This window comes from Pangasianodon hypophthalmus, chromosome 3 (assembly GCF_027358585.1).
Source record: "Pangasianodon hypophthalmus isolate fPanHyp1 chromosome 3, fPanHyp1.pri, whole genome shotgun sequence".
Lineage (NCBI taxonomy): Eukaryota > Metazoa > Chordata > Actinopteri > Siluriformes > Pangasiidae > Pangasianodon > Pangasianodon hypophthalmus.
The window spans coordinates 28,645,872-28,669,888 of NC_069712.1; the positions used below are offsets into that span (position 1 = coordinate 28,645,872).

Here is a 24,017-nt window from a genome sequence, read left to right on the forward strand (position 1 = left end):
CTTTGTGGAGGTCATTGTTTAAGGCTAGTCAAGGTCACCACTAATATAAGCTGATGGGCATTCTCATCCACAATTGGACCAACAACTACAGAGCATAACAAAAAATAAGGCTGTATTGTCATGTGGGAAACACTCCTCGAAGAAGGAATCGCACTTCCTGTCTCAGCTGGATGTTGTTTAATCATTGCCCTGATTTCCTTTCCACAAATGGCCCTCTTTTTCTGCAGGGAAGTCAATAAAGATGTTTCACATGATGCCCATTTTGTCTTGCATCAGAAATGCAGGACATCCACAGCTTAATGTTTAGGTGCGCCATGCAGACGCCATTACAGGATGAAAATCGACTCAGTCAGCAATAACAGTAAAGCTTACATCACAAGGCTTTTCAAGAAACATGCACCAATACTTTGACATGCTTTGAGTAGCTGCATTATTTTTTTTTATAAATACCTTAAGGGTGTTTGAATACTGGACAGGTGAAAAACCTAATTTCAGCACAAACATGCAAGCTTGATTAATCTGAAGGTGATTATCAATTTTCTCTAACAGCATGGCTCTGACAGTAGATCCAGGTGTCATTCAAATGGTACGTTTATGTAATGCACTCATTCTTACACGTTATCATTTCTATAGTAACAGTTCATTCACAGGGAATTGTAGATGATCCAAGGCTGAAAATAAATGGAATATTAAAAATGTATTATTTAACAAAGAAAATGTTTAATGGTTGATATGGTGAAGTTTTCTGTTAAGAGATGTTTGATTTATTGTAGCAGTCTCCAGTGTCAGAACTTTGAAACGGTCAGTGCAAGTCTTGAGGACAGATGACTTTGCGCTTTCTGGGTTCTCCATATCATGACAAGCTACATTTGTTTTTGTCCTAGTAACTTAATTTAACTTATCAGAGAGAAAAGAAGAGAGGCTGGTGAGTGTCCAGCTTTTTATCGCTGCTATAATATAGGTGATAACAGGAACTAACTTGTATCATGGATGTTGCATGACATTAGATATAATTCTAAACTGTTAAAAAGTGTCCGTGTGATGTTTATTAATAATGAAACTGTAATCGTTTGCAAATCACTGTGGTATAAGTGGAATAAAACATTTTGGGACATGATGGCCTAGGAAAATAATCAGCTTCAGGGTGGTAAAGGTATTTCACCACCCCGCTGTTGATTATTTTACTATAACAGTATACTCCGTCATGTTTTATTCCTTTCTTTTCACATGGTTTTACCTAAAGCAACTTTGGCTGAATAGAACTTAAGTAGTTCTGGGATTTGAAGTCAGATCTTCCAGTTAACAGCATAAACCTGTACCACTGAGCTCCTATATGTAATATGTGCATCCTGTAGATAGCTTTATGATCTGCTGTGTGTAATATAATTCATGTCCGTGGCTTATTCAGAGACGAAAACAATGTAGCCACAGCTACACAGTTGTAAATGTGAACATGGTCTAGAGCAAGCTTAGGGCAATGGCTTGGACGTGGCAGTGCAAGCCTGTCAGCGTGACCATGTGTCCTATCCACTTACTGATCAGCAAGACACGGTTTTAGCTTAAACCCTTATTACGTCATTGAGCTGTTTGGTGTTTCTAACATTCAAGGCTCTGTGAAGGCAGTGAAACACTCTGCAGTTCTCATCAGTGTTATCCTAGTTTCACTGGTCGACTGAACTTTAGCTTTCTCCAGATGTTTGTGAGTGAATGTTATTCATCTTATGTTTTTTTCAGATCTCATGAGATGTGCGTGTATGTTTGTGTGTGTGTGTGTGTGTGTGTGAACGTAATTAAACAGCTGATTTGAAAGCTAAACCTACATGGCTGACTTTAAGCCTGACTGGTTCAACCTACATCAAATAAATATTAACAACAGTCTTAATCAAGGTCAGCGGTGCATCCTTAAGTAATAAGCATATACCACATTTTGGACCTCTGCTTAAACAGAGGCAGAGCTGCACAGTACATCATGTTGTGGCTGGCGATTAGAGGTAGGCTTATCATTCTGTATAAGCTAGCTGGACATTAGAAAAAAAAAAAAAAAAAAAAGCCAAGGCCTCATTTACTGGTGTATGATCACGGCCTTGGCGGCAAGGACTCCAGAGAGAGAGGAGCCTGGTCTCGTGCACATCCATGCCTTATCTCCATATAAACCCGTATTTTATAGCCTGTACACCTTCCACCTAATGAGCACAGCCATGAGAGTGGAAATAATGCAAATTACCTTTCCATGGAAATCTATATGTGTACATGTTTCAGTGCAAGAGCGCACATTGGTTTGCACATTTGTTCACATATGTGTTGGAGCGTGTGTAATGCTGGTGGAGGTGTAATCAAAACAGTAGTGGCGTTACGTCACAGTTTTTACTATTTACTTTTAGGTGCTGATAGAGATAACTGTAGCGATATGAAATTTTAGGACTGATTCTTTTAAATAAAATGTCCATGTGTGTTTATTAATAGTGACAGTAATTTTTCTTGCTCAAGCCTATCTATGAATGATGACAGATTTTACAGATTTGTGTTATAACAACCAGCATTAAATTTTTAAAGTGAGGGTTAAAAAGATATTTCTGTTTGCCACCGCTAGTATGACTCTGCCTGGCCTATGTATGTATTGCTAGTATTGAATCAATACAGGACATATTTTAAGTAATCTTCAGTCTATGCTGCTATATTATCAGAATTATTGTGCTTTTCAATATAATCTCAAATGTTACATTTTTTACAAGATTTCATTGACTCCATGCAGCCTTGAAAGTGACGCTAGTGAAGATACAGCCTCTTGTCACTCCCTCTGACACCGTTTCTCTTTACCTTATCGCCAGAAAACCTGTAAACAAACTGCCGGGGGGAGAAATTCTACACCCCCAAAGTCGCAGCAGGGTCTGCATTTAGGGTGCAGAGGTAACTGCCCTCCACCCTTCCCCTCCTGCTCCTTCCTTTTTTCATTTGCATGGGCAGCGTCCCTGCAGCCCTCCCATAGATAAGATAAGAAACACATGCTCTTCCCACCTCCTGGCGAGGGAGTCCCAGCTGGACCTGCTGACGCACGCAGCCTCTTGCACACCCACCCGAGCCTGCTTCACTCTCATGGCAGGCAAGTGAAAAAGTACTACCTTGGCAGAGTGCCTTTGACACGGTGCCAGAAAGAGAATCGTTCACAAAAAGCCGCCTTTTTTTCCTCCCTCTGTTGCGCTCGCTGTATCGGAACCCCACCACCTCTGCTGGCTTTATTTATTACTGTAAAGCTTTAGAGCTACACACTTCCTGGACATAGGCGGTGTGAAGCTGACCGCACACAGAGCTCTTAGTCTCTGAGCTCACCTCATCAAATAAACTCTCTAAAAGGCAAGGCTCCTATGAAGGCTGTGATGAAGGAGGTCTGTTATCATACTCCCCATCAGCACGGTCAAATCTAATTGACAGCGGAAACCACTATTATTGGCTTGATATAAATTATGCAGGGGAATCAGGGGAAGTGTATTTGCTTTCAGGACTGGAGTTTATTCTTGCAGTTCTTCCTTTGGAAAAAAAAAAAAAAAAATTGTTAGCTTGTGGATAGCATAATGGTTTCAAACTGCCGTTCGAAGCTCGACGTGTACAGTGCTGTGCAAAAGTTTAGGACCCCTAATTTTTTCTACAAGGTTTGTTTTATCTAAATGCTTATTTTAGGTCTACATGAGTGTGACTTGTTTAAGAGTCTGTTTTTCGTCAGTAAATTTGGCAAAACTGTGTACTTTTACAGAAAGAGACAATTTGGTTGAAACCGAAACCGACCTACCTCCTTTTGCTAAGCATTTCTGTGAACATGCAAGGGTATCTTGTTTCAATCAAACTAAACTTCGAGATAATTAAAAAAAAAAAATGGTGACTTTTTTTTTCCGATCCAGTCAGTACATCTTGCTTCAAAATGTCATTGTCACATGGTTTATAATTTTGCTGTGTTGTCGAAACTCAGCGGAAGTGCATATTATACTGAAGGGGAGAAACACTGCAAAAAAGAGATACTAGCAAGTAAAATATCTTGAATACAGGCAAATTCATCTAATATTTTTAAGCAAATTTCCATTTCAAATTTTGCCATTTCTGTGTACTTTTCATCCATTCACACTTTGTGAGTGTTTTTTTTTATTTGGTTTACAGCTCGTTATAGCCTTTTTTTTTTTTTTTTTTTTTTTTTTTTTTTTTTTTTTTTTTTTTTTTTTTTTAAAGCCACTTCTCATTTGTTTTTTTTGTACTATTAAACCAAACATCAGTAAATTGACTGCGACTTTTGTAAATAATCTTAAGTAAATATTACAGTACTGCACCTCTACAGTTTGAGTGATTGACCACAACCTGTTAAACAGCTGAGTGTACTGCTGGTCATTCTCAGATCTCGAATGCAGTGTTATGACATTGTCACGGAAGACCATGTGTCACAGTGAAACACTGACGTCCAAGCCCTCCCTTTCAAGAACCGTTGCTCTTTTACTCAAAGCAGAACTAAAATAAAAACCCTTGGTGACGCAATCCAAACGTCTGGGGGGATCTAAGACTCTGCTGAACTGATCTAAAAAAGACAAAAAGGATCAGCGTTGCGGAATAAGGACAATTGCAAAAGTCAGGAAGGAAATGAGGCCTCCTTAATTTGGGACGGAACAGGAGGTCATACTCGTACAGTTCAGAACAGTTATTAGGACCTGTGTGTTTTATGAATTCTCTGTTTGGCATAATGAGGGCATGGGTTTGCCCACTTACTGCATGACTAGATTGATAGAGTGATTTAACAGGACAGACTTTTCACTGCTTTAGTCTGTGGGTCTCAAAAGCATTCTGTAAGTAATGGGACAGACACGTTGAATGAAGGATGAAATGATGGATACGATTGCATAAAGTCATTTGTTTGTCTCATTTGTATCTTGGCCATCTGTGCAATGTATCATTAGTCTGTATACTCTATTACTCTTGTCTCTCAGTCAGAGGACCGAAAAAGGCAGTGCCTGTAAATCATGCAATCATAAAGTAGCTTAATAAATCAGAAGCATGACCAAAATATTAAATGTGCCAAAAAAAAAAAAAAATTCTGTACCATTACAGGATTTTGTTTTCCAGTGCTTTTCAAAATCACTGGTAATTGATTATGTTCAGGGTTGCCAGATTAGGTTCTATATTATTATTATTATTATTATTATTATTATTATTATTAACACCAACAACAACAGTAATAATTTTGTTAGTAAAACTACTACTGTGATGTCGCCTACTTCCTTTTTATTATTATTATTATTATTGTTGTTGTTGCTAGTACCACCAATTTTTGTACCATTACAGTATTTTATAGTTTTTTCTATGCTTTTCAAAATCTGCTGTTCAGGGTTGCCAGGTTGATATTTTTTATTTTTATTTATTTATTTATTTATTTATTTTTTAAGTTAGGTGCATGTTTATCTCAAACACAGCCAACACAACTGCATAGTGTTTACAAGTTACCAGTAATAGGCTCCAAAAACAGAAAAGCTTTTTAATGGAAATATGAGATGTCTTAACCTGTATCAGTTTGATGGAATGAGGAGATTGTGGAATAAACACCTGTTGTATCACCCCATATGTGAAATGTGGTGGATGACCCTGTACGACTGCCAGGGAAACTGGGTCTTTTCTCTTTATTCATGATGTGACGTCTTATGGCAGCATCTAAAACTGTATGTTCTAGCTCATAAAGTTCAAACACTGAAAACTTTTCACTTGAGACCTAAGAAACAGAAACAGATGCCTTTTATTAATGCATATCTGTTTGTATGTTTTGTGCAATAACCCTCTGCAATAAGTCTACTTTATCATTTCTTCACTATAGCTAAAAGACACTAGAAGAGATACACCTTGTTATTTCTGAATACTAAACAATGTGTTGGAACGATGGCACATGGACTTTTTGGGACGCTACCTAAATGTCACATACAATTCAAGGAAGCCATGTGACCACTGCTATTCCGAAATCTTGCTAAAATCCTATCATATCATTTTTCAGTTCTTTGAAACTTGACCTTGACCTGACTGAGTCTTGGCGTACTACCAACTCTGTCTGTGACCCCAGAACTAAATGATCAAAACTTTTCAAAACGAATTATATAAACTGCTTGTCTTATCTCGCTCCTCTACCACTAGCTGTTCTGTAAGCATGAGATAAGGTCACTATGCAGGTCATTTATGCAATGTTTTATCACTGACGCTGATAACGTTCACCCCGGCTGACCTGGACTATGTGTGAGCAGCAGATGAATATGTAGAAGGCTTTCCTGGTGCGAGAGCAGCCAAACAGTTTTGGCCAAACAAGCCAATGTTTCAAGACCAGATATTTTTGTGACGAGTGAATCCTAGAAGATGCACTCCTGTAATTTGGTGTGTTGACAGTCATATGGAAGGGAAAGCGAGCTTAGGAGATTTGATCAGTTAAGCTTTATGAAAAGTGCATATCTAGACTATGAATCACCTACTTGGAAGATTAAAATGGGTAATTATGGTGCGTTCTGACAAACAATAGAGAAGTGTAAAGTAAAATGTTAAAATGTTGGGTAAAAAGGTTGATTTGCACTCATTATTGAGCTGGGTTGTAAATATGGAAACATGGGGAAAATGTTTGGTTACTAATGATTAGACAATAGAGATAATAGAGCATGTTTTGGACCACGAAAAAAATAAATTCAAAAACTAATTAAAATTATTAAAAAAAGAAGTCCATTACCTTCTGGACTGGAACCACAGAACCAGAGGTAATTCTATAAAGAAATTTAGTGCATTTGGGGCTATAATAAGAGTCACCCCCCAAGTTATGTCAATATTTACAAAAATATTTTGTATTCAGAGACAGGTTGTGCTTCTGCTTACATATATTTTCTCAGCTTTTCATTCAGATTATGTAAATCACCTGTGTGTGGTTCACGCCTCTGAAGTTGCCAGATTTTTTGTAAGTAGAACCGTGCCAGACAGGATTTTTTTTTCCAGCAGTGTCTAGACCACCACCTTTAAACATAACCGCTTGCCTTTAAGCTTGAAAAAAAATCAGGGGATGGACAATGCAGACTTCTTCTTTGCTGTAAAATGTAATTCACTGTAGAATAAATGTAAGAAACAATTTAAAAATAAAAAAAGTCTAACATGATGTATGAAGATGGCAAGCATTGAAATAATAAGATCTAATCTAAGGACTAATATATTGCTGCATGAATAGTCCTAGTTGTAATCATAACATTACTTAATGAAGCCATGAGATACTAAATCCCAAGTCATGAAATTATGATGTGTGCCCTGGACTTTTATCACATTTTTTAATTTGCTATTTTTACTTGCATTTTTCATTATGCATTGTTTTTTATTCATTTTATGTGCTGTTTTAAAGAAAACATGACCATGGTTAGAAGAATACGCTGACCAAGCATCTGGTTTGCAAAACATAAATTTCAGCGTGACATATTGCGGTTACGTCAAACCGACAGACAGTGTCGCTAGCGTTAATACAGCTCCCCAAACAAGGTTAACTGGTGTCCTGTGCCAGCACTGCTCCAGCACGAGCACCAGCCCCGTGTCGGTTGGAAGGTCTTCACTGAGGGTCAGTGGTCTGTGCCACATGGGTGACTGAGAGAGTTGGCCTTTGAGCTGTCTGGCAGGGATCATACCAGCAGGGATCATACCAGCAGGGTCAGTGTGGGATGTAAGGCATTTGTACTAAGCCAATGAGATCCTGTCCATCCCCAGGGCCTGACATCCTCCTGAGTCAAATGTGCTCTCGTTTTATGTGCAAAAAAGGGAAGGACTGTGGTCAGGGCGGAACTTGGAGATATGACGTAAAGAAGGAATGTTAGTAATCTATGTCGGAATGCATGTGTGTTTATTTAGCGATTCACTTATTTATTGAAATTTATCTGTAGGTTGCTTGTTTTGCAATATCTTGTGTTCGAGTGTCCTGGTACCATTATGGATGATTGATTAATGGGTGTTATATTAAAATACTAAAATAATATTTTGATAAAGTAAAACAGTATTATTCAAAATGTATACCTAATGTCATTTGTGAAGATAAATTTCTGAAAATTCTCAAACTCAGTGAAGGATCTAACCTTATGTCTCTACATAACATATTTAGAATCAGAATCAGAATCAGAACGACCCTGCATCAGTGTGGAACGGCCTGAAAGCCATCACCAACTGCAAGACATTATCCCCTCAATCTGTTGGGAATTAACAACTGGCTGATGATACAGGCGCTCGATTAGAGGATCATATGCATATCATATAGGATCATAATGCACAATTATAGGATCATATTTTAAGGACATTTATTGTATTATTAAGACAGTAACAGTTGTATTTTCATCATCTGACATGTATTCAATTCCCAGGTTTTTATAGAGTTTAGATTCATAGCATTCTTTTTTTTTTTTAATTAAAAAAACACTTCTCAACAAGAAGTGCTTGTGTAGCTCCAGGATGAGCTTTTAATGAGGATGCTACAATTGTAAGGGGCCAGTGTATTCTCAAAAAACATAGCTTGCAGGCTGTTGTGCAACCAGGCTTTCCCATGAACACTTGCTTCACTTTTCCCTCCTGTTCGAATCTGGCAGGAGGACTCCACAATAGTGAGTGTGAAAAACAGCTCTTCTAGTATGAATGTGTGAATCTACTTGTTGAATGAATAATAAATAATAGCATATCTGGAGAGTCGTCGGTGTCTATTGTCAGTGGTTTGCTTCTGTAGCCCGGCCTAGCAAATGTTTTATTGAGCTCCAAAATAAAACCATATCTCTACCATATTTCTTTACAAAGTAGCCACTGCTCCATAGAGCCCACACACATCACACGCTGGGTCTCCAAAAAAATAATAATTTAATTAAATTTAAAAATAATAGCTTGCACATGTATTTTTTTCATCGCTCTTAAATGAATGTTCTCCATCTTCCTCTAAAATCATACAGGTATTATAATGAAAAGGCGTGTAACGGACCCCATTTTGACTCCCAGCTTCATAGTACATTCTAACAGCATGTCCAGCAAACTTTCTGGAATGTAGCAGACCCAAAAATGAAAGTACATTTTTATAATTTGTGAACAAAAATATCTTTTTCCAGCAGCACTGGCATTTTTTTTTTTTTTTTTTTTAAAAAGTGTTTTCCAGTGTTGCAAGGGAATAGCAGTAGGCTTCATGTTTAACAAATAAAAAAAAAAAAAAAAAAAAAACTTCTGGTCTAGGCCACATGCACTTCCAGTTCAAAGAGTGTCATTGCGTTACACTCCTAATACAGAACCTAAAGAATGGTTTTTAGCACGTAGCCGGTCACTTACATTGTACATAGTGTTAGAATCTGGAGAAGAAGTGAAGGCAAACCTGGATCCTGGAATCAGAACTGGACAATGAACTCGCAACGTTTTATTGGATGTATTTTCAATAGCAAGGCCAAAATGGAAATCAGGACAATGAATAGGAGAAAAGGAACAAAAGGACATGACTGGTGTGGTGATCTCTGGTACGTACTACACCAATGAGTTCTGATGATGTAACTTGATTTGATCATATTCCCCCAGATAGCATTCTTACCAAAATACAAAACAGAAAGCATGTTTACTGAACTATGAAACACATGGGGTTAAGGCAGGGGAACGTTGGAAGCTGGATGCCCTTGTTTTTCATTGTGTGACTTGTGTAAAGGGGTAGAGGCTTGAATTGTCGGAAGACATGAAGGCTTGAGGTCTAGTAGGCAGCAGAATTTTAAATCAAAACCTGACTAAAGCCTAAAAAAAACCCTCTTAGCCAAAGCACGTGTTTGCTGTCAGTGAGTAAGAGAGTGTCTTTGACCGAGTGTTCGGCAGGGACGGTTTGACGTAAACCAATTAATAGAGACATTTTTATTTTGGCACCATTTTCAGCAGCCTAAAACTGAGTGCACTTCATAAATTCAGAGGCTCGGGAAGTCTTTTCCGCTTTCCGGCAAAATGAAGACGGACGAGGCGAGACGCTCCCTTGCCCTGCTCTTGCTTTAGCCGTTGTGTGTCTCTGTATCCCCTCCAGTTGTCGATTTATTAAGCAGTGCACTCTGTCCATGTGCGTCAGCACCGACTCGAGGAGTCTCGTGAGGCTGTACGCAGCTTAAGAGCACTGTCTCGTGTCTGGACAACGTCAGTCGACCCCCCCCCCCCCAAACTCTTTCCTAAGTGCACACACACACACGGGTTTGTGCGAAGACCTGGGCGTCTGTGAAAGAACCTAATGAACACATAGCCTCTGTGCAAGGACCAAAAAGAAGAGACGCACACACAAAGCTCATAGCTGGCTGCAGGCTATCAAAATGACACTACTTTGCTTATTTTTCCAAGATTTGCTGTTAAGGCTGCGAGGCTGAATGACTTGTGCATCTGGTTCGACTTTAGTGTTCAAAGCATAGAGCCTCTGCCTTCCGTGTCTGTTTGGCTTTTGTTGTCGTGCACCAAAACAGTCTGTAGCCATTTGCTACCCCATTGGAGTTCCATTGAAGTCCTGACAAAAGATGTGGCTCGGGTTTTGCGATCCCTCATAGTTTCTGTGTGCGTGAGTGTGTATGTGTGTCCATGCGGTACACATGCCTCCCAGCTGTAATCCCCTTCAGGCTTACACATTCAGTGAGGCAATGCAAAAATACAAGAACATAAAGCTACATGGCCTATGGTGTGCAGACAGTTTTTGATCTCATAAATCCATAATTCAGTAATTATTATTATTATTATTATCATTATTATTATCGTATTACAGCACTGTTGAGTTCTCAGTTCTTATTGGTCAGAAGGTGTTGATTAATTTTCTGTAACAGCAGCTCTGACAATTGTTCCAGCTGTATGTCAAATCACAGGTTTATATTAATATGCCAGTTCTAGTATGTTATCGTTTCTGTAGCAACAGCAGGACTTTCATGGTGGATAAAAAGTGCTATTTAACAAATAATAATGTATAATTGTTGATACTGTAAAGCTTTCTGTAAATTCATTTAACATTTATAGAAGGAGCCTCCAGAGTCCGCTCTTTGTAACAGGTAAAGCTGTTCCTTTAAGTGTTCTAGCATTGGGAAAGTCTTCAGTACTGTGGGCTTTACGACTTTACGATGACCTGACAAGCAGCATTTTTTGAGAGAGAGGGGAAAAAAAAGAGGTGAGAGAACGACTGTTTATAGCTCACTATAACGTTAAGTGATAGCAGGCACTAACTTGTCTCATGGATGTTCCATAACATTGAGTGTAACTATAAATGGATAAAAGGTATAACGTGGTGTTCTTTAATTACTATAAAATTGTAATAATTGCCAAATTGCTGGGGTGTAAGAGGAATAAATTATTTCAGGACTCTTCTTCTAACATAAATAGATTCTGTGTATTAAGCAATAATCTAATATCCTTACAGTTCCTTCTCCTTTCCTATGACCTGCTTTTATCATTTCTCATTTTAATTGTTACCCAATTCACTACTGTATACTGGTTTCATTTTCATGCATATAAGCGATATGTCTAATGACTTGTTTAGTCTGACCAAATGATCCCTAATAAAAAGACACTGAGAAATACAATCCAGACATTATACTCCAATACTTGCCCTATATTACAATGTTAACATTAAAGGATGGCTTCAACAGAGGCTAGGCCACATCCGAGGATGTACGTCAGCATTGGCTCTCAGACGCCATGGAGTGCATTAAAACCCCACACTAGCTCGGCAAATGGCTGCCCGCGCTGACAACAAAGACAATAAACGGCAGCACTTAGCAAACACACAAGGACTTAATTGCCTATTAAACACAATCAAGTTGGGCGTCTTCTTCCCTCAGCTCTGCCGGGACCGCCTGTCTTTCCCTGGAGATGCAGCAATACAATAAACAGTCCCATGGAGTAATTTAAGAATACACCATTTCCATTTTTCCGTTTTGGTACCACGTCGATATCAAAGCTCTTTGTAGTAGACGATACCTGATACTAATCAGATATTTGCATTCTCTTAATACACACACCCCTATCACATTATGTGAATGTTATAGATGTCACGGTGGTTTTGTGTTCATGTGGTTGATCTGTCGTATCTGGTCAAAATTACACTCGTTCACCATCCACTAAGTGGATCGGATTGAAAATATGAACAATCCCCTGGAAAGTCCTAGTGTGTTTAAAACATCCTGTCCGAATTTTACAAATCCAAAGCCCTAATAATAAGTATTAGATTGTTTTCAGTTTGAAGGTTTTTTAGGCTTCTCTGGTGTCAATTTTTTTTTTCATGCAACTGAACCGGTTTTGAAAACACTTGCTGTCATGTCATCACTCAATCTGCAGTTTGGACTGGAAAATACAGGGTATGTGTGAGTATGTAGCTGAAAACTGAAGCTTACATTACATCCTATGTTGAGCTAGCGTGAACAAATACATGTCGGTTTGGGATGAAAATTTTAAAAACAATTAGGTTGAATTTAATAAAAGTTATGGCAAATGTTTAAAACCTGTGTCCACCAAAGCCAAAGCTCAATGCACACTGCCCTAAAACTTTTATAATAAATATATTATTTTTTATGCTTTAAAATACAAATAAGTAGACAGTCTGGTTTAGTTTTAAATTACATTAAAAGAGGCACTGAAAAAAGTACTAAATACTAACCAGCTAATTATTGGACATAGTGTTCTCTGTGGAAGTCATTATTTTATGTCCCATGTATTTTATACTAATATGTGAAGCAGTGTGCTATTTTCGATTAAGCCTTGGTTATATGCTGAGGTCAGATTTTCTACTCTAGCCGAGCAAGTGATTTCTTTGCCAGTTAGCGTAGCCTCATGCTAACGGGTGCCACAAGTTTCATTCACTGTTAATACTGTTCCTGCACACAGTTCTTCAAAATGTCTATTAGAAATGTTTCCCACTGCTCTGATATTTGTACAAGCAAAGCACAGGGACTGATGGCAGTGGCTGTCTTGCAGGTCTGACGGATGAGAAAGTGAAGGCGTACCTTTCCCTGCACCCGCAGATGCTGGATGAGTTTGTGCTGGAGAGCGTGAGCGCGGAGACGGTGGACAGATGGCTGAAGCGCAAGAGCAGCAGCCCTCCTACAGGTATGCTGTCCTGCAAAAGCAACGTGAGCTCTGCTGTTATCAACAATCTCCTCCTGTGTCCACTTGCTATTTGTGCCACGATCTGTGCTGGCTTTTCGGAGGTGTGCAGAGCTTTTTTTGGGTTTTTTCCCAACACCTTGTAAAAGAGACAGTAAATGTGATTTTATAAACTGTTTTCAATACTTGTAAATTTAAGCATAGCTTCTAGGGGAGTAGTGGTTGTTTTTGTAAGACTTGCATCTTCCTTGGTTTTCACATAAAATTTTATTATGCTTTATTCATTGTGGATCTACAAAAATGTGTTCTGTCATTTTCTACATAGTGCAGTTTGTGTTGTTTGGCTTCAGTGCATGGTTTTCAAATGGAATCAGACTGGCAGAGAAACGGTCCTGGCAGGGAGAAGGAGTGACCTCACCACATCCGTTGAACTTGGAACATATACACTTGTGTGGGTCATTAAAATAAAATGCCAAACTTGTAGTTGAATTATACTGTACATCTTCCTCCCCAAATAAATACAGCCTCCTAGAAACTGCACAGTAAACTTAGAGATTTGCAATTGCCAAAGCACTAAATACGCTGCATTTCTCGTCACTGTCAAATCTGTATGTTCGAGTGTGTGAGTAACTGGTGCCGATGAGCATATGTGAGAGGTGGCTTGGGGCTACAGAGAAAGAGCACTAGTGAAAACCTGGGTGAAATGGTCTGCTGAGTGCGTACAGGTCGTTACAGGCCTGGCATTGCCATGTGCTTCCCGCACTGTGCCCACTTTACCAGACCCACCACAACCATCAAGGGCCCACAGCGCTGGCGGTCAGCCTAAGCTCAGCCTCTGACGTCATAGCCAACCTCCAGGGGCATGCAGGCGGCCGGGGAGGAGTGGAGGTGTGGGGAGGGGGCCAACGTGTCGCATTTTGGAAATGTTTTCTGCATGAGCGCAGCAGCAGAGCTGGAGGATGTATTTTGAGCGGTCTCAATGCTTTTCTACATAGTGTTTGTGTCCATTTCATGGGGATGCCTTTATTTACTTATTTATTTTTTAAGAGCACAAGAGAAAATATTTGAGCTGAATTTATTTAGTGACTACACTGAGTCTGCAGTCTAAATGCTTTGCTCTGGTCGAGGCATTGCCTCTTTGGCTTGGTTAATAATAAAACAGTCAGACAAGATGTCAGCTCCAAGACGCCATCCCTCAATGTGTGTTTATACTTAGCTTCACATACGTCATAGGGACAAATTTGTTGCCATTAAAATGTGATTAAACCACGCCGCTGTTGAATTCTCGAACCTGAAGCTGCGGATTTATTGCCTATAGCAGCAGCTCTGACAGTAGTGCCAGCTATAATTTAAATCACAGGTTTATGTTAAACAGCTTGTTGATTATACAGTGTTGATATGTTATCATTTCTATACACTGTTCCCTCTATTTCTTTTCTTGCCGAGCAAAACCTGTTTCTATTGGGCAGGCCCTTCTGCCATTTCAGCAGAAATACCCAATGAGCCACACAGATTGCGGCTGCTCTGCCCCCTGCCTGGTTAGCATTAGATCTGTGCAATATTTCATGACTAGAGTCACCCAAAATTAACCAAATATTGATGACATAATAGTATAAATTTTAATATTTTACCCAATGGAAAAAAATATTCCTACAGCTAAGTGCTGCACATTATTAAACCTTTTCTTCCACAAAATTGTCAGTTTTACCAAAATATTCAACCTCAGACAGTATCAGACACCAGCTTTGTTACACTGAAAAATCTACTTTAATATTTAATAGATAATGCATCCAATATGTGTTAATGCAATCTAGAAGTATAAATAATGCTTATATTAGAATTACATTAATACACTAATCAGTTAGGATGATTGTTTTTTACATTTTTATACTAAACAGTGTTTTGGTTTTGTATGACCTTTTAAACTTTCTATAGTCACGCCCTTGCATACACTGATGGCGCCTGTTGACGGGACCGCAGTAATTGTCAGAGGTGTTGAACAATTAGCATGGCTTGCTAAGCTCACAGCTAATGTAGCTAGCATTATTTATGGTTGAGGCAGAATTTCGGTGTTCTGATTTTGATGTACATTTCTGTATGGGTTTCAGAAAATAAGAAAAACACAATGCAGTTATGAAAGTCAATTGTACCTGTGGCAGGTGTGAACTGCACTGTAATCATGTGTCATTTACTCCAATTGACAAACTTTATTAACTGTAGCTGCTATAATGTAAGTGATAACCAGCACCAACATGCGCCCCAACACTGAAAGGAACTATAAACAGGTAAAAAGTATTTCATTCACTAATAAACGAACAGTTATAATTTTTTTTGACAAATCACTGTGGTATATGAGGAAAATATAGTTTTTCTAGCTCTCCTCTAAGAGGTTGATTGAGGATCTGAAAATGAAGCTAATTGATGCCTACAAAGCAGAGGAGACTATAAATAGATATCAGAGTGCTTCCAGCTCACAATTTCCACTGTCCGAAATGTCATTAAGACATGGCAATTAAGGGGAACTGTGGAAGTCAAGGCAAGATCTGGAAGACCAAGAAACATATCAGATAGAACTGCCTGTATGCTGCACAGAAAAGCAACACAAAATGCCAGTATGACACTAAGGACCTAAGGAGGGTTTAGCTGACACAGCAGTGTTGGTGCACTGTTCTACTCTGTAGCGTTGCTTGAACGAACATGATCTGCACGGAAGAGTCATCAGAAGAAAACCTTACCTGCAAACTCATCACAGTAGTGAACGTCTGAAGTATACAAAACAATTTCTGGATAAGCCAGAGGCATTTTGGAGTGCTGTGAAAAAATTAATTTGATTGGACAAGTGGAGTTCCAAGAGTGCTGATATTTATATAACACTGGTATGTTTCATTGTTTGCATCACGCCGCTTGTTTGTGTTACGTACATTAAATTTCAATTCTAGTTTGTTACTTTGAAACTGTTACTACACTACGGGCTGTCGGCATGGCACCAAACTGCAAAAATAAACAAAATATTTGATCATATTGTGTCTGAAATGTCAGTTACTCAATATTAATTTCTTGTTTATAGAACTGATGTCTAATAGCAATACCACCCTTGCAATCATGCCGCATGTAGGTAATCACAGCTGTGCTGATATTCACTATAACAGCACTCTTGCTCATGCGATATTGCTTTTCTCTAGACCGCGATTGTTAATTAATTTTAGCCCCAAAACAATGTCTTTAGTATTTTATGCAAAGTCAGGCTGCTCTGTTTTTAGATAAGACATTGTCACACAGGTCTCCTTATTTCTAATCAGCTGTGGCTAAGAGGACACTCAGTAAAGAGATGTGAAACTGACAGTTTATGCCAAGTTGGTCAGTGTGGGTAGTGGGCAGTGTCAGTTCTGCAGTGACAGATTCCTGACCAAAACTTACTCAGGCAATGAAACTGAAAGAAAATAAGTGTAGAACTAATTACTGTCTGTGGTGGATTGTAGCGGCTCAGTAAGCAATACCATGGGCAGCAGTCTGTGCCGCGTTGTGTTCTATCCATGGCTTGATCTGTGTGGATCATCACATGACCTCGGTTGTAACGTTTATGTGCCTGAGTGTGTACAGGTCCCCACATGTCTCTCCCAGCACACCAAAGAAGGAGAAAAAAAAACACGTTCTTTCTTCAGGCAACTACGAAGGCAATCCTGGTGCTCCCTAATCATGTGATCCACAATGTGTTTCTCTGTGTTTCTCTCAATTTCTTAGGTCTTTCCTATACCATGTTCTAAGCTAGTGCTCTCATTCTGATAGCTTCATGGATATTTTTTATATTTCTATATTTATATTTTTTTTATATATAAATTAACAATTAACAATTTAAGCTATATTTATATTTTTTATATAAATATATATTTTTTATACTTCTTTTATTTGCACCCGATGAAATGCTATTTTGTCTTGACATTCCAGTTCAGGATCTTCATATGCTTTATTTAAGCAGTAAAACCTCAGAGGAAGTGTGTTTATCATGAATAACTTCACAACCTTGTGTTCTTTTGCTTTCTGTTGCAACAGTTTTCAAAATAAGGCAAAAGATGAAGCAAATAAACTAAGAACATTGTTTCTCATATACATTTTTTAATAACTGCAGTTTCTTCCACCACAAAAAGTAGATTCACAACAAGTGGCTTGTTGGTAGGTCTGTGTAAGTTGTGTTTATTTGCTTTTCCTTTCGATTTGAAAATAGGAAAATAAGGAAGCGGCTTTTGTTTTTTTTTGGCACACAATAAAATAGGAATTGAATTTTTTTTTTTTTCCTCATAAACTTATTTGTAACAAATAAAATATGGACTCATTTTGAATTGTTTCTACTTGTTTCACAATGCAAAGTATAATAATTTTAAAATTAAAATAAGATTTTTGAATCCAAATATGGAAAAAATGCCAACTACAATACAGTAGCTATTCTCTGGTTAAGATGTGTACTCTGAAACCTAATTTTGATGTGATAAAAATAGGAACAACATAGGCAGAAATAAAATTTGGATGATTACCATATAACAATCTTGAAAAAAAAACCATTGTAATCTTCCTTTACCCTCTTAACCTCTTGCTATTTTTAAAAAGCATATAGTGATCAGACAATCTTTAATTGAGTTTTATTGCTACCAATACTCAATAATTGCCAATACCCATCTGGGTCATTCAAGATCATTCATTAATTTTAGCCCCAAAATGAAATTGAAATGTTTTTTTTTTTTTAAACAAGTGAAAGAGAAATTCTAAAGCTTTTCGTAGTATTAATTGTTGTAAAGCCAGCACCTCGTTTTCATAATTTTTTTTTATTTTGAAATGAAAAATGAATGAATTTTCTGTACATATCGTTGTTCCTATCTCTGTGAAAACAGTCCACATTTGATGCAGATTCCCTCACAGTTCTCCCTCTTTTTCCAATGTTGATTTACCGGTGAGAAAGGTGCCATTGTTTTGTTCACCTTTTCCAAGGATAATTAAATGTATGAAAAACAGTATTTGTAATAACTTATTTTTGACTTGAAGAGATGGTTAAAATTGCTGCATAACTTTTGTAACATTACTCAGTGGTCACAGTTACAGCTTAGGCTACTGTTTAATAAAAAAATAATAATAATTAATAATATCTGAGTAGGCTAAAGAATGCAAGTCATACGTTATTTTTCCTTATACTTATAATATTTTTTGTTGAAAATTCAACAGCTTAGAGTAGTGTGACCATTGCTGTTACTTAGCAACCCATGGTCAGCTGAATGATGCAGATTTGGTGGGGGGAAAAAAAAGTGCCGTTATCAGATATAAAATCACTGCTAGAACACTTTTTCAACCAATCAGGTTGCGTGTTGGGAGCTAACGGTTGTATAATTAAGGTTAAGCGCAAACAGAGAAAGTCTGAGGCGAATCTCCTGGTCTTGAGTGTAAACAGAGGTGAACAGTGTGTGAGCAGCTGGAGTCCTCGCCTGCAAAATGTGAACAGTCATGTTTTGTATCTTGTGACTGCGTTTACCCTGAAAGCCCACATTCCTAACACATTGCCCCTCTAAGGTTGTGTAACCTCTATGATTGCAGTACAATGGCCAATTTAGCCTGTTCAATTTAAGCATGTTTGTGTGTGTGTGTGTGCTCCCATTTCTAAATGAATTTACCCTACAATGTTTGGGTGTAAAATCAATGCAAGCCTAATCAACATGTGTGTGTCAAAAGTCTGAGTGAGTGAGTACTGGCAGTCAACAAACCAGCAAAGGTGCAAGTACAGGACTACAGACTTGTTGAAAGTGTGTGCATGTGTGTGACTGACTACTGAGGTGTGTGAAACTGGTGAGGTGTTATCCTGCCTGTCTGTGTGTGTGTAGTTTGGCTGTGACTAATGAGCACCCTCAGGCCCTACTGACGTCAGTAGCCCCCTCCCCACTCCCCCCTGGCTCTGTGGACTCCTGACACACACACACACACACACACACACACACACACACACACACACACGTGCTAGGTACTTAATAAATTCCCAACTCTTCAGTGCACCATTTCTAGAGGAACAACACAGCTGGGATATAGCCTGTAACTCTCTGTCCTCCACTGCACACACTTACTATTGCTTTCTCTTTTTCTATTTCTCTCTCTATTTCTCTTTCTCTCTCTCTCTCTCGCTCTCTCTCTCGCTCTTTCTCTGTCATTCTTCTAATCTGACTCTCTCTCTCACTCACACATATGCATATACACATGGTGATTTATGACCCAGTCAGACTGTCTGCGGCTGTGTGGCTCTAATCACTTTGGCACTAAGGCAGAGCGCTATGGATGACGTGCTCGGGAAAAATGGCTGAAATGTGCCATAATTTAGTTAGAGCAGGAGAGGAGCCTCTCGGCCTCAATGTGTGACTTGTTTCCAGTTTCTCCTTAGGTTTGGAATATGTGGAAGGAACTGCGACAACATTCTTCACATACATACACATTTATTTTTTTAATACCTGCTTTCTTCCAGGACTGCCTCATTATTAATACACCTATCTGATGCCTCCTTTCTTTCTTTCTTTTTTTTTTTTTTTTTACTTCCTGCATTTCTTGCTGCAGTCATTAATTGCAACTCCACTCAGCTGCACTAATTTAATCGATTTCCCCTGTGTAAAAATGAAGCAGACTTTATAAGATTTGTTTAGGACGCCTCATTTAGAGTAAGACACAGACGTTTTAACTTTTGCTCTGACTACACGTTTGCACGCAGGAGCGTTGAGACTGTGCGGAAAATATAGGAAGTCTGTCTGAAAGAAATAAAGGAAATAAATGAACAAGCATGAAAGAAGGAAAGAAAAAGAAAGGAAAGCAGAATGATGAAAAAAGAAACTAAACAGAACAAAAGAAAAGAAAAAAAAACCTGTAAATGCAACAACAGAGAGAAGAACCAAAGAAATAAGTGTGAATAGTTTGAAACTTCCAGGTTTTGTCTGTAGGAATGTTTTGAGTAATTGATAACAATCAGGATATGCAGATTAATAATGAGTATTTAATATTAGCAGTATTTTAATACTCTGCTTAAAAGTCAAACAGATCTGTACTCTAAGATTTGAGACAACAGATGACCCCTGATTGACTTTTGTATAAATCTGACTCCATATATGACGTGTTTTAAGGGTCAGTGCACGGTCTCGCCATTTGTTCGGGAATCCCAGGTGAATCTCCTGTTGTAGCCTGTGGCGAGGCTGATCCTGGCTTACTCAGTATGTTCCCACCAAGCTTGGAGCCAAACACACACGCTCACAGATGGAACAGTAGCGCCCTCCGCCTGAGCACTCAGCCTTCGAGCTCCCACCACCCAGCAATATGGATGAGGCAGAAAGACAACAGGGGGATTGGGTGGTGCATTGGGCTTTGCGTGGCAGCTGATACTGTTTGTCAGCTGTTTTTGGCCGCTGGCCACAGGCACACAAAGATCAGCTTGTGCGGTGGAATCTGGTAGCCTGGGAAGATAAGGCCTATGTGGTTTACCTGCAAGATCAAAGATAGATGGTCACACATGCATAGCAGTATTGACACTAGGAGTAAGAAATATACATTGTACAGCCACAATTACAGTGTCCAATTTTGTAAGATAATGAAATCCTACATATAGGACTGTGCAGAAATCTTAGGCAAATGTAAAGAAATTCTCTAAAGCAAAGATACTTTCAAAATAATGAAACGAAATGTTTAGAAATATTAAAAAATGCCCATGAAAAGCAATAAATTGTAAAATACTAAATCAGATCACTATTTTGGTGTGGTTTGTGGCACTTTTCTGCAGACTTTGCCTCACAATGGCTTTAGATTTTGCAGGTCCCAGACAGCCTGCATTTTTTTTTTTTTTTTAACTAGTCATCTATTAATAAATATGTTTAACATTCTTTAATGACATTTACAATTCTTTAAAGTTGTTCCTTCTGACACAGGAAAGTCTTCAGGTCAGAGAGCTTTGAGGTTTCTCGGTAACGGTGGTAAAGGAACGACTGTTTATAGCTGCCATAGCATAAGTGAGAACAGGAAGTAACTTGTTTTATGGATGTTCCACAACATTAAATTTAACCTGTTTTTTTTTTTTAAAAAAAGGATAAATTGTAATTGATGGCAGATTTCTGTGGTATAAAACAGAGAAATAAAACACTTCTAGATGTGTTGGTTATTGGTAAATAGACAACTTGGTGACTCCTTTGTGTCGGGCCACATCACACCACCACGCCATTGATTATTTTCCTACAACAGCATGCCCCGTCTTGTTTTATTGCTTGAGCAAAAAAATTCTCAGTAACATTTAATTTATTGGAGATGTAAAATTAGCTTCTTACTGAATAATTCAGTTAAATAATAAATACACTGACACTTTCTTTGTCACACTGTGTAATGTGACGTTAACTAAATAACTACTTTAGATTTATTTATCATGGTATACAGTCAGACCTGTAGCTACTTTACCAGTGTGTACTATCACATGATCCTTTAATAGCGTGCGAGAGAGAGAAAGCCTCAATGCAAATCCGACTTTGTGGTGTGCACCGTCCTTTTTTTTTTTTTTTTTTTTTTTAGTTCTGATATAGTATACATAGTAATAGTCAAAATGTGTGCCCTTGTCTAATCTTATTCTTGCTGTCATCCTGCTACATCACATTAACTTCCCCATGAAGCAGTAATAATAGTTTATCACATATTACAACTGTATATACATAACTGTGTTCCCTTTGTTTGATATGAGACTTTTTTTGAGTGCCAACTGCACTCAGGAACTGACACTCAGGATCAGTATGGGCTGATACCAGCGCAAAAAGGTCAATCAAATATATGAGGTGGGGGGAAAAAAAGAATGCTTCTGTCCTGAAACAAATGGAAAAGATTGAAGTTGGATTTGGAAAACATTTTTTAATATTTATTATATTTGCAATGTAAGTGATTTTGTGTGAAAGCTGTGGTTTTGTGCAAGTCTTGTTTTTAGCTATGTATTTTTCCTTTATTTTTTTAAGTGCTTCAATTTAAAAATAAGTGCCCAAGTGCTTAAATAAAAATAATTTTAAAGTTTAGTTTTTTTAAAGAAAAAAAAATGGAAAAGTATCGATATTGGCTGATACTCAAGGTTTCAATGTCAGTATCGGTATTGGAAAAGGAAAAGTGGCATCACACCATCCCTATATAAGAGTAGAGGTTTCTTGAGACAGCAGACATAGGATGTGTCATAGGATTGGTCAAAGGAATACACCAGAGCCAATCGTTTGCACAGAACTGAGAACTGTCGATTGAAATGTCACTCTGCTGCTGTGCCACTTGCTGCTGTGCCACTCGCTGCTGTCATCAGAATCACAGCCCCAGGTTGTGCACTTGCACAGAAAATGAACTGTCACCTGTTGTCTGTCGCTTGCTAGTGTGAACGCAGGGTCAGGCTGGGACATGCCTGCTGCGTCATATTTCAGATGATCAACGACAGATTTCCCAGCATCCTCAGTAACCGCACCAGAGAGACGGAGTTGTTGTCCATTAAATGAGTTAAAATGTACTGTTTTTTCCCAGTTTCATTTTACCACACAATCTTTACAGTATTCAAATGACTTATAGTCTTTAACAGCATAAATGTATAAATAATCTGAAAACTGGCTAGACTAGACTTTTTTTTTTTTTTTGCATATATGATACAGTGGCTATTTGTGGTTATTTATATATTGCAAAATGTACATGCAGTGTCACTAAATAGTCTTCTTGGTGTTTTCTCTGTCCATTGTATTTCCACTTTGGTGAGTGTGCATTGTGTCCCTGAAAGGACTTGTCACATGTTGGGTCACATGTTGCTTAATGACGCAGTGACTGAGATGCGTCTGCCATGGCAGCCACTAATGTACACTAAATCACATTACCTCAGAGTAGAGAGGAGCCTTATGCGTCTTGTTTTCAGGCCCACATCTGTCCACCTTGTGCCATGAAAAGTGCTTTCTTCCTCTGTGCCTTGATTCAGTAGCTGTCTTTCACTGAGGAGAAGGTTCTGCTCAAATGCCTGTTTGATGATGGGATGACAAAATGAGATGCTTTGGACAGCTAATGTACAAATTCACTTTTCACTCATTCATTTTATATACATTTATGTGTTTGCATGTTGCTCTGTCTGTCTAGGGATGTGACGCAATACCACAATCTGTATCTGTTTAGTGCTCCAAATATTTCCAGTTCAACTAGAGATTTGGACTTTCTTTTTTTTTTTTTTTTTTTTTTTTAATCCCACTCATGCTTGTGAGATTTTCTTATAAACTTGGGTTTGTTCTAGTTTCCAAAATATAAACAAACTAGTAGCCTAATTTAAACCGCTGCAACCCTGACCAGGCAGTTACTAAGGATGAATGCATGAATGCTGCACGTCTGTTAATGATCTTTCTTTGTCCTGCGAGCTTCATATCCAGCCTCTCACTGGTACCTGAATGAACTTAAGAACCTCTTGCTCACGCAACTTTTTTTTGCTGCGTCCCACAGGATCCTGGTCCCGATGCACACCTCAGGGCTCAACCAGATACCCTGTGTATTTGTATCTATTTAGAAAACAGAATCTGTTCATTCCAAATAATGTATTCATATTCTGTCACTTCCCTACTGTACAGACACCAAAAGGTCTGCCAAGACTAAACCTAACTCATTCTGTACTCTCACTATGTAACTGTGATTTATCTCCCGAATAGTCACCAATATTTTGGAAGGTTGGTTTTAGAGAAGCAATACCAACGAAAGTATAAAATGCAATAATTTAACATGGCACCATTTTCATTCACTTGAACATGTTTTTGTTTTGTGTCCACACAGATGAGCCTTCAACTAAAGAAGTAAGCAGGGTAAGTGAGGTGACTTCTTTTTGAATAGTTTACTGTGCATGTCTGGTGTGTTTAACAGTTTTGTTTTTTTTCTTCCCTGTGAGTTTACCCAGAGGT

At 38.3% G+C, this 24,017-nt stretch overlaps 1 protein-coding gene across 4 annotated transcripts in view; it reads left to right on the forward strand.

Moving 5' to 3' along the window:
- pde10a (phosphodiesterase 10A) overlaps positions 1-24,017 on the forward strand; it is a 103,498-nt gene that overhangs the window by 53,287 nt on the left and 26,194 nt on the right. For all 4 annotated transcript variants that reach the window (XR_008301417.1, XM_026939542.3, XM_026939536.3 and 1 more), the window contains exons 2-3: positions 12,958-13,089; positions 23,893-23,921. Coding sequence is in view for 3 of the 4 variants with exons in the window: in XM_026939536.3 (XP_026795337.2) it covers positions 12,958-13,089; positions 23,893-23,921 (161 nt within the window). In the remaining variant the exon portion in view is untranslated. The remainder of the gene's footprint in view (positions 1-12,957; positions 13,090-23,892; positions 23,922-24,017) is intronic.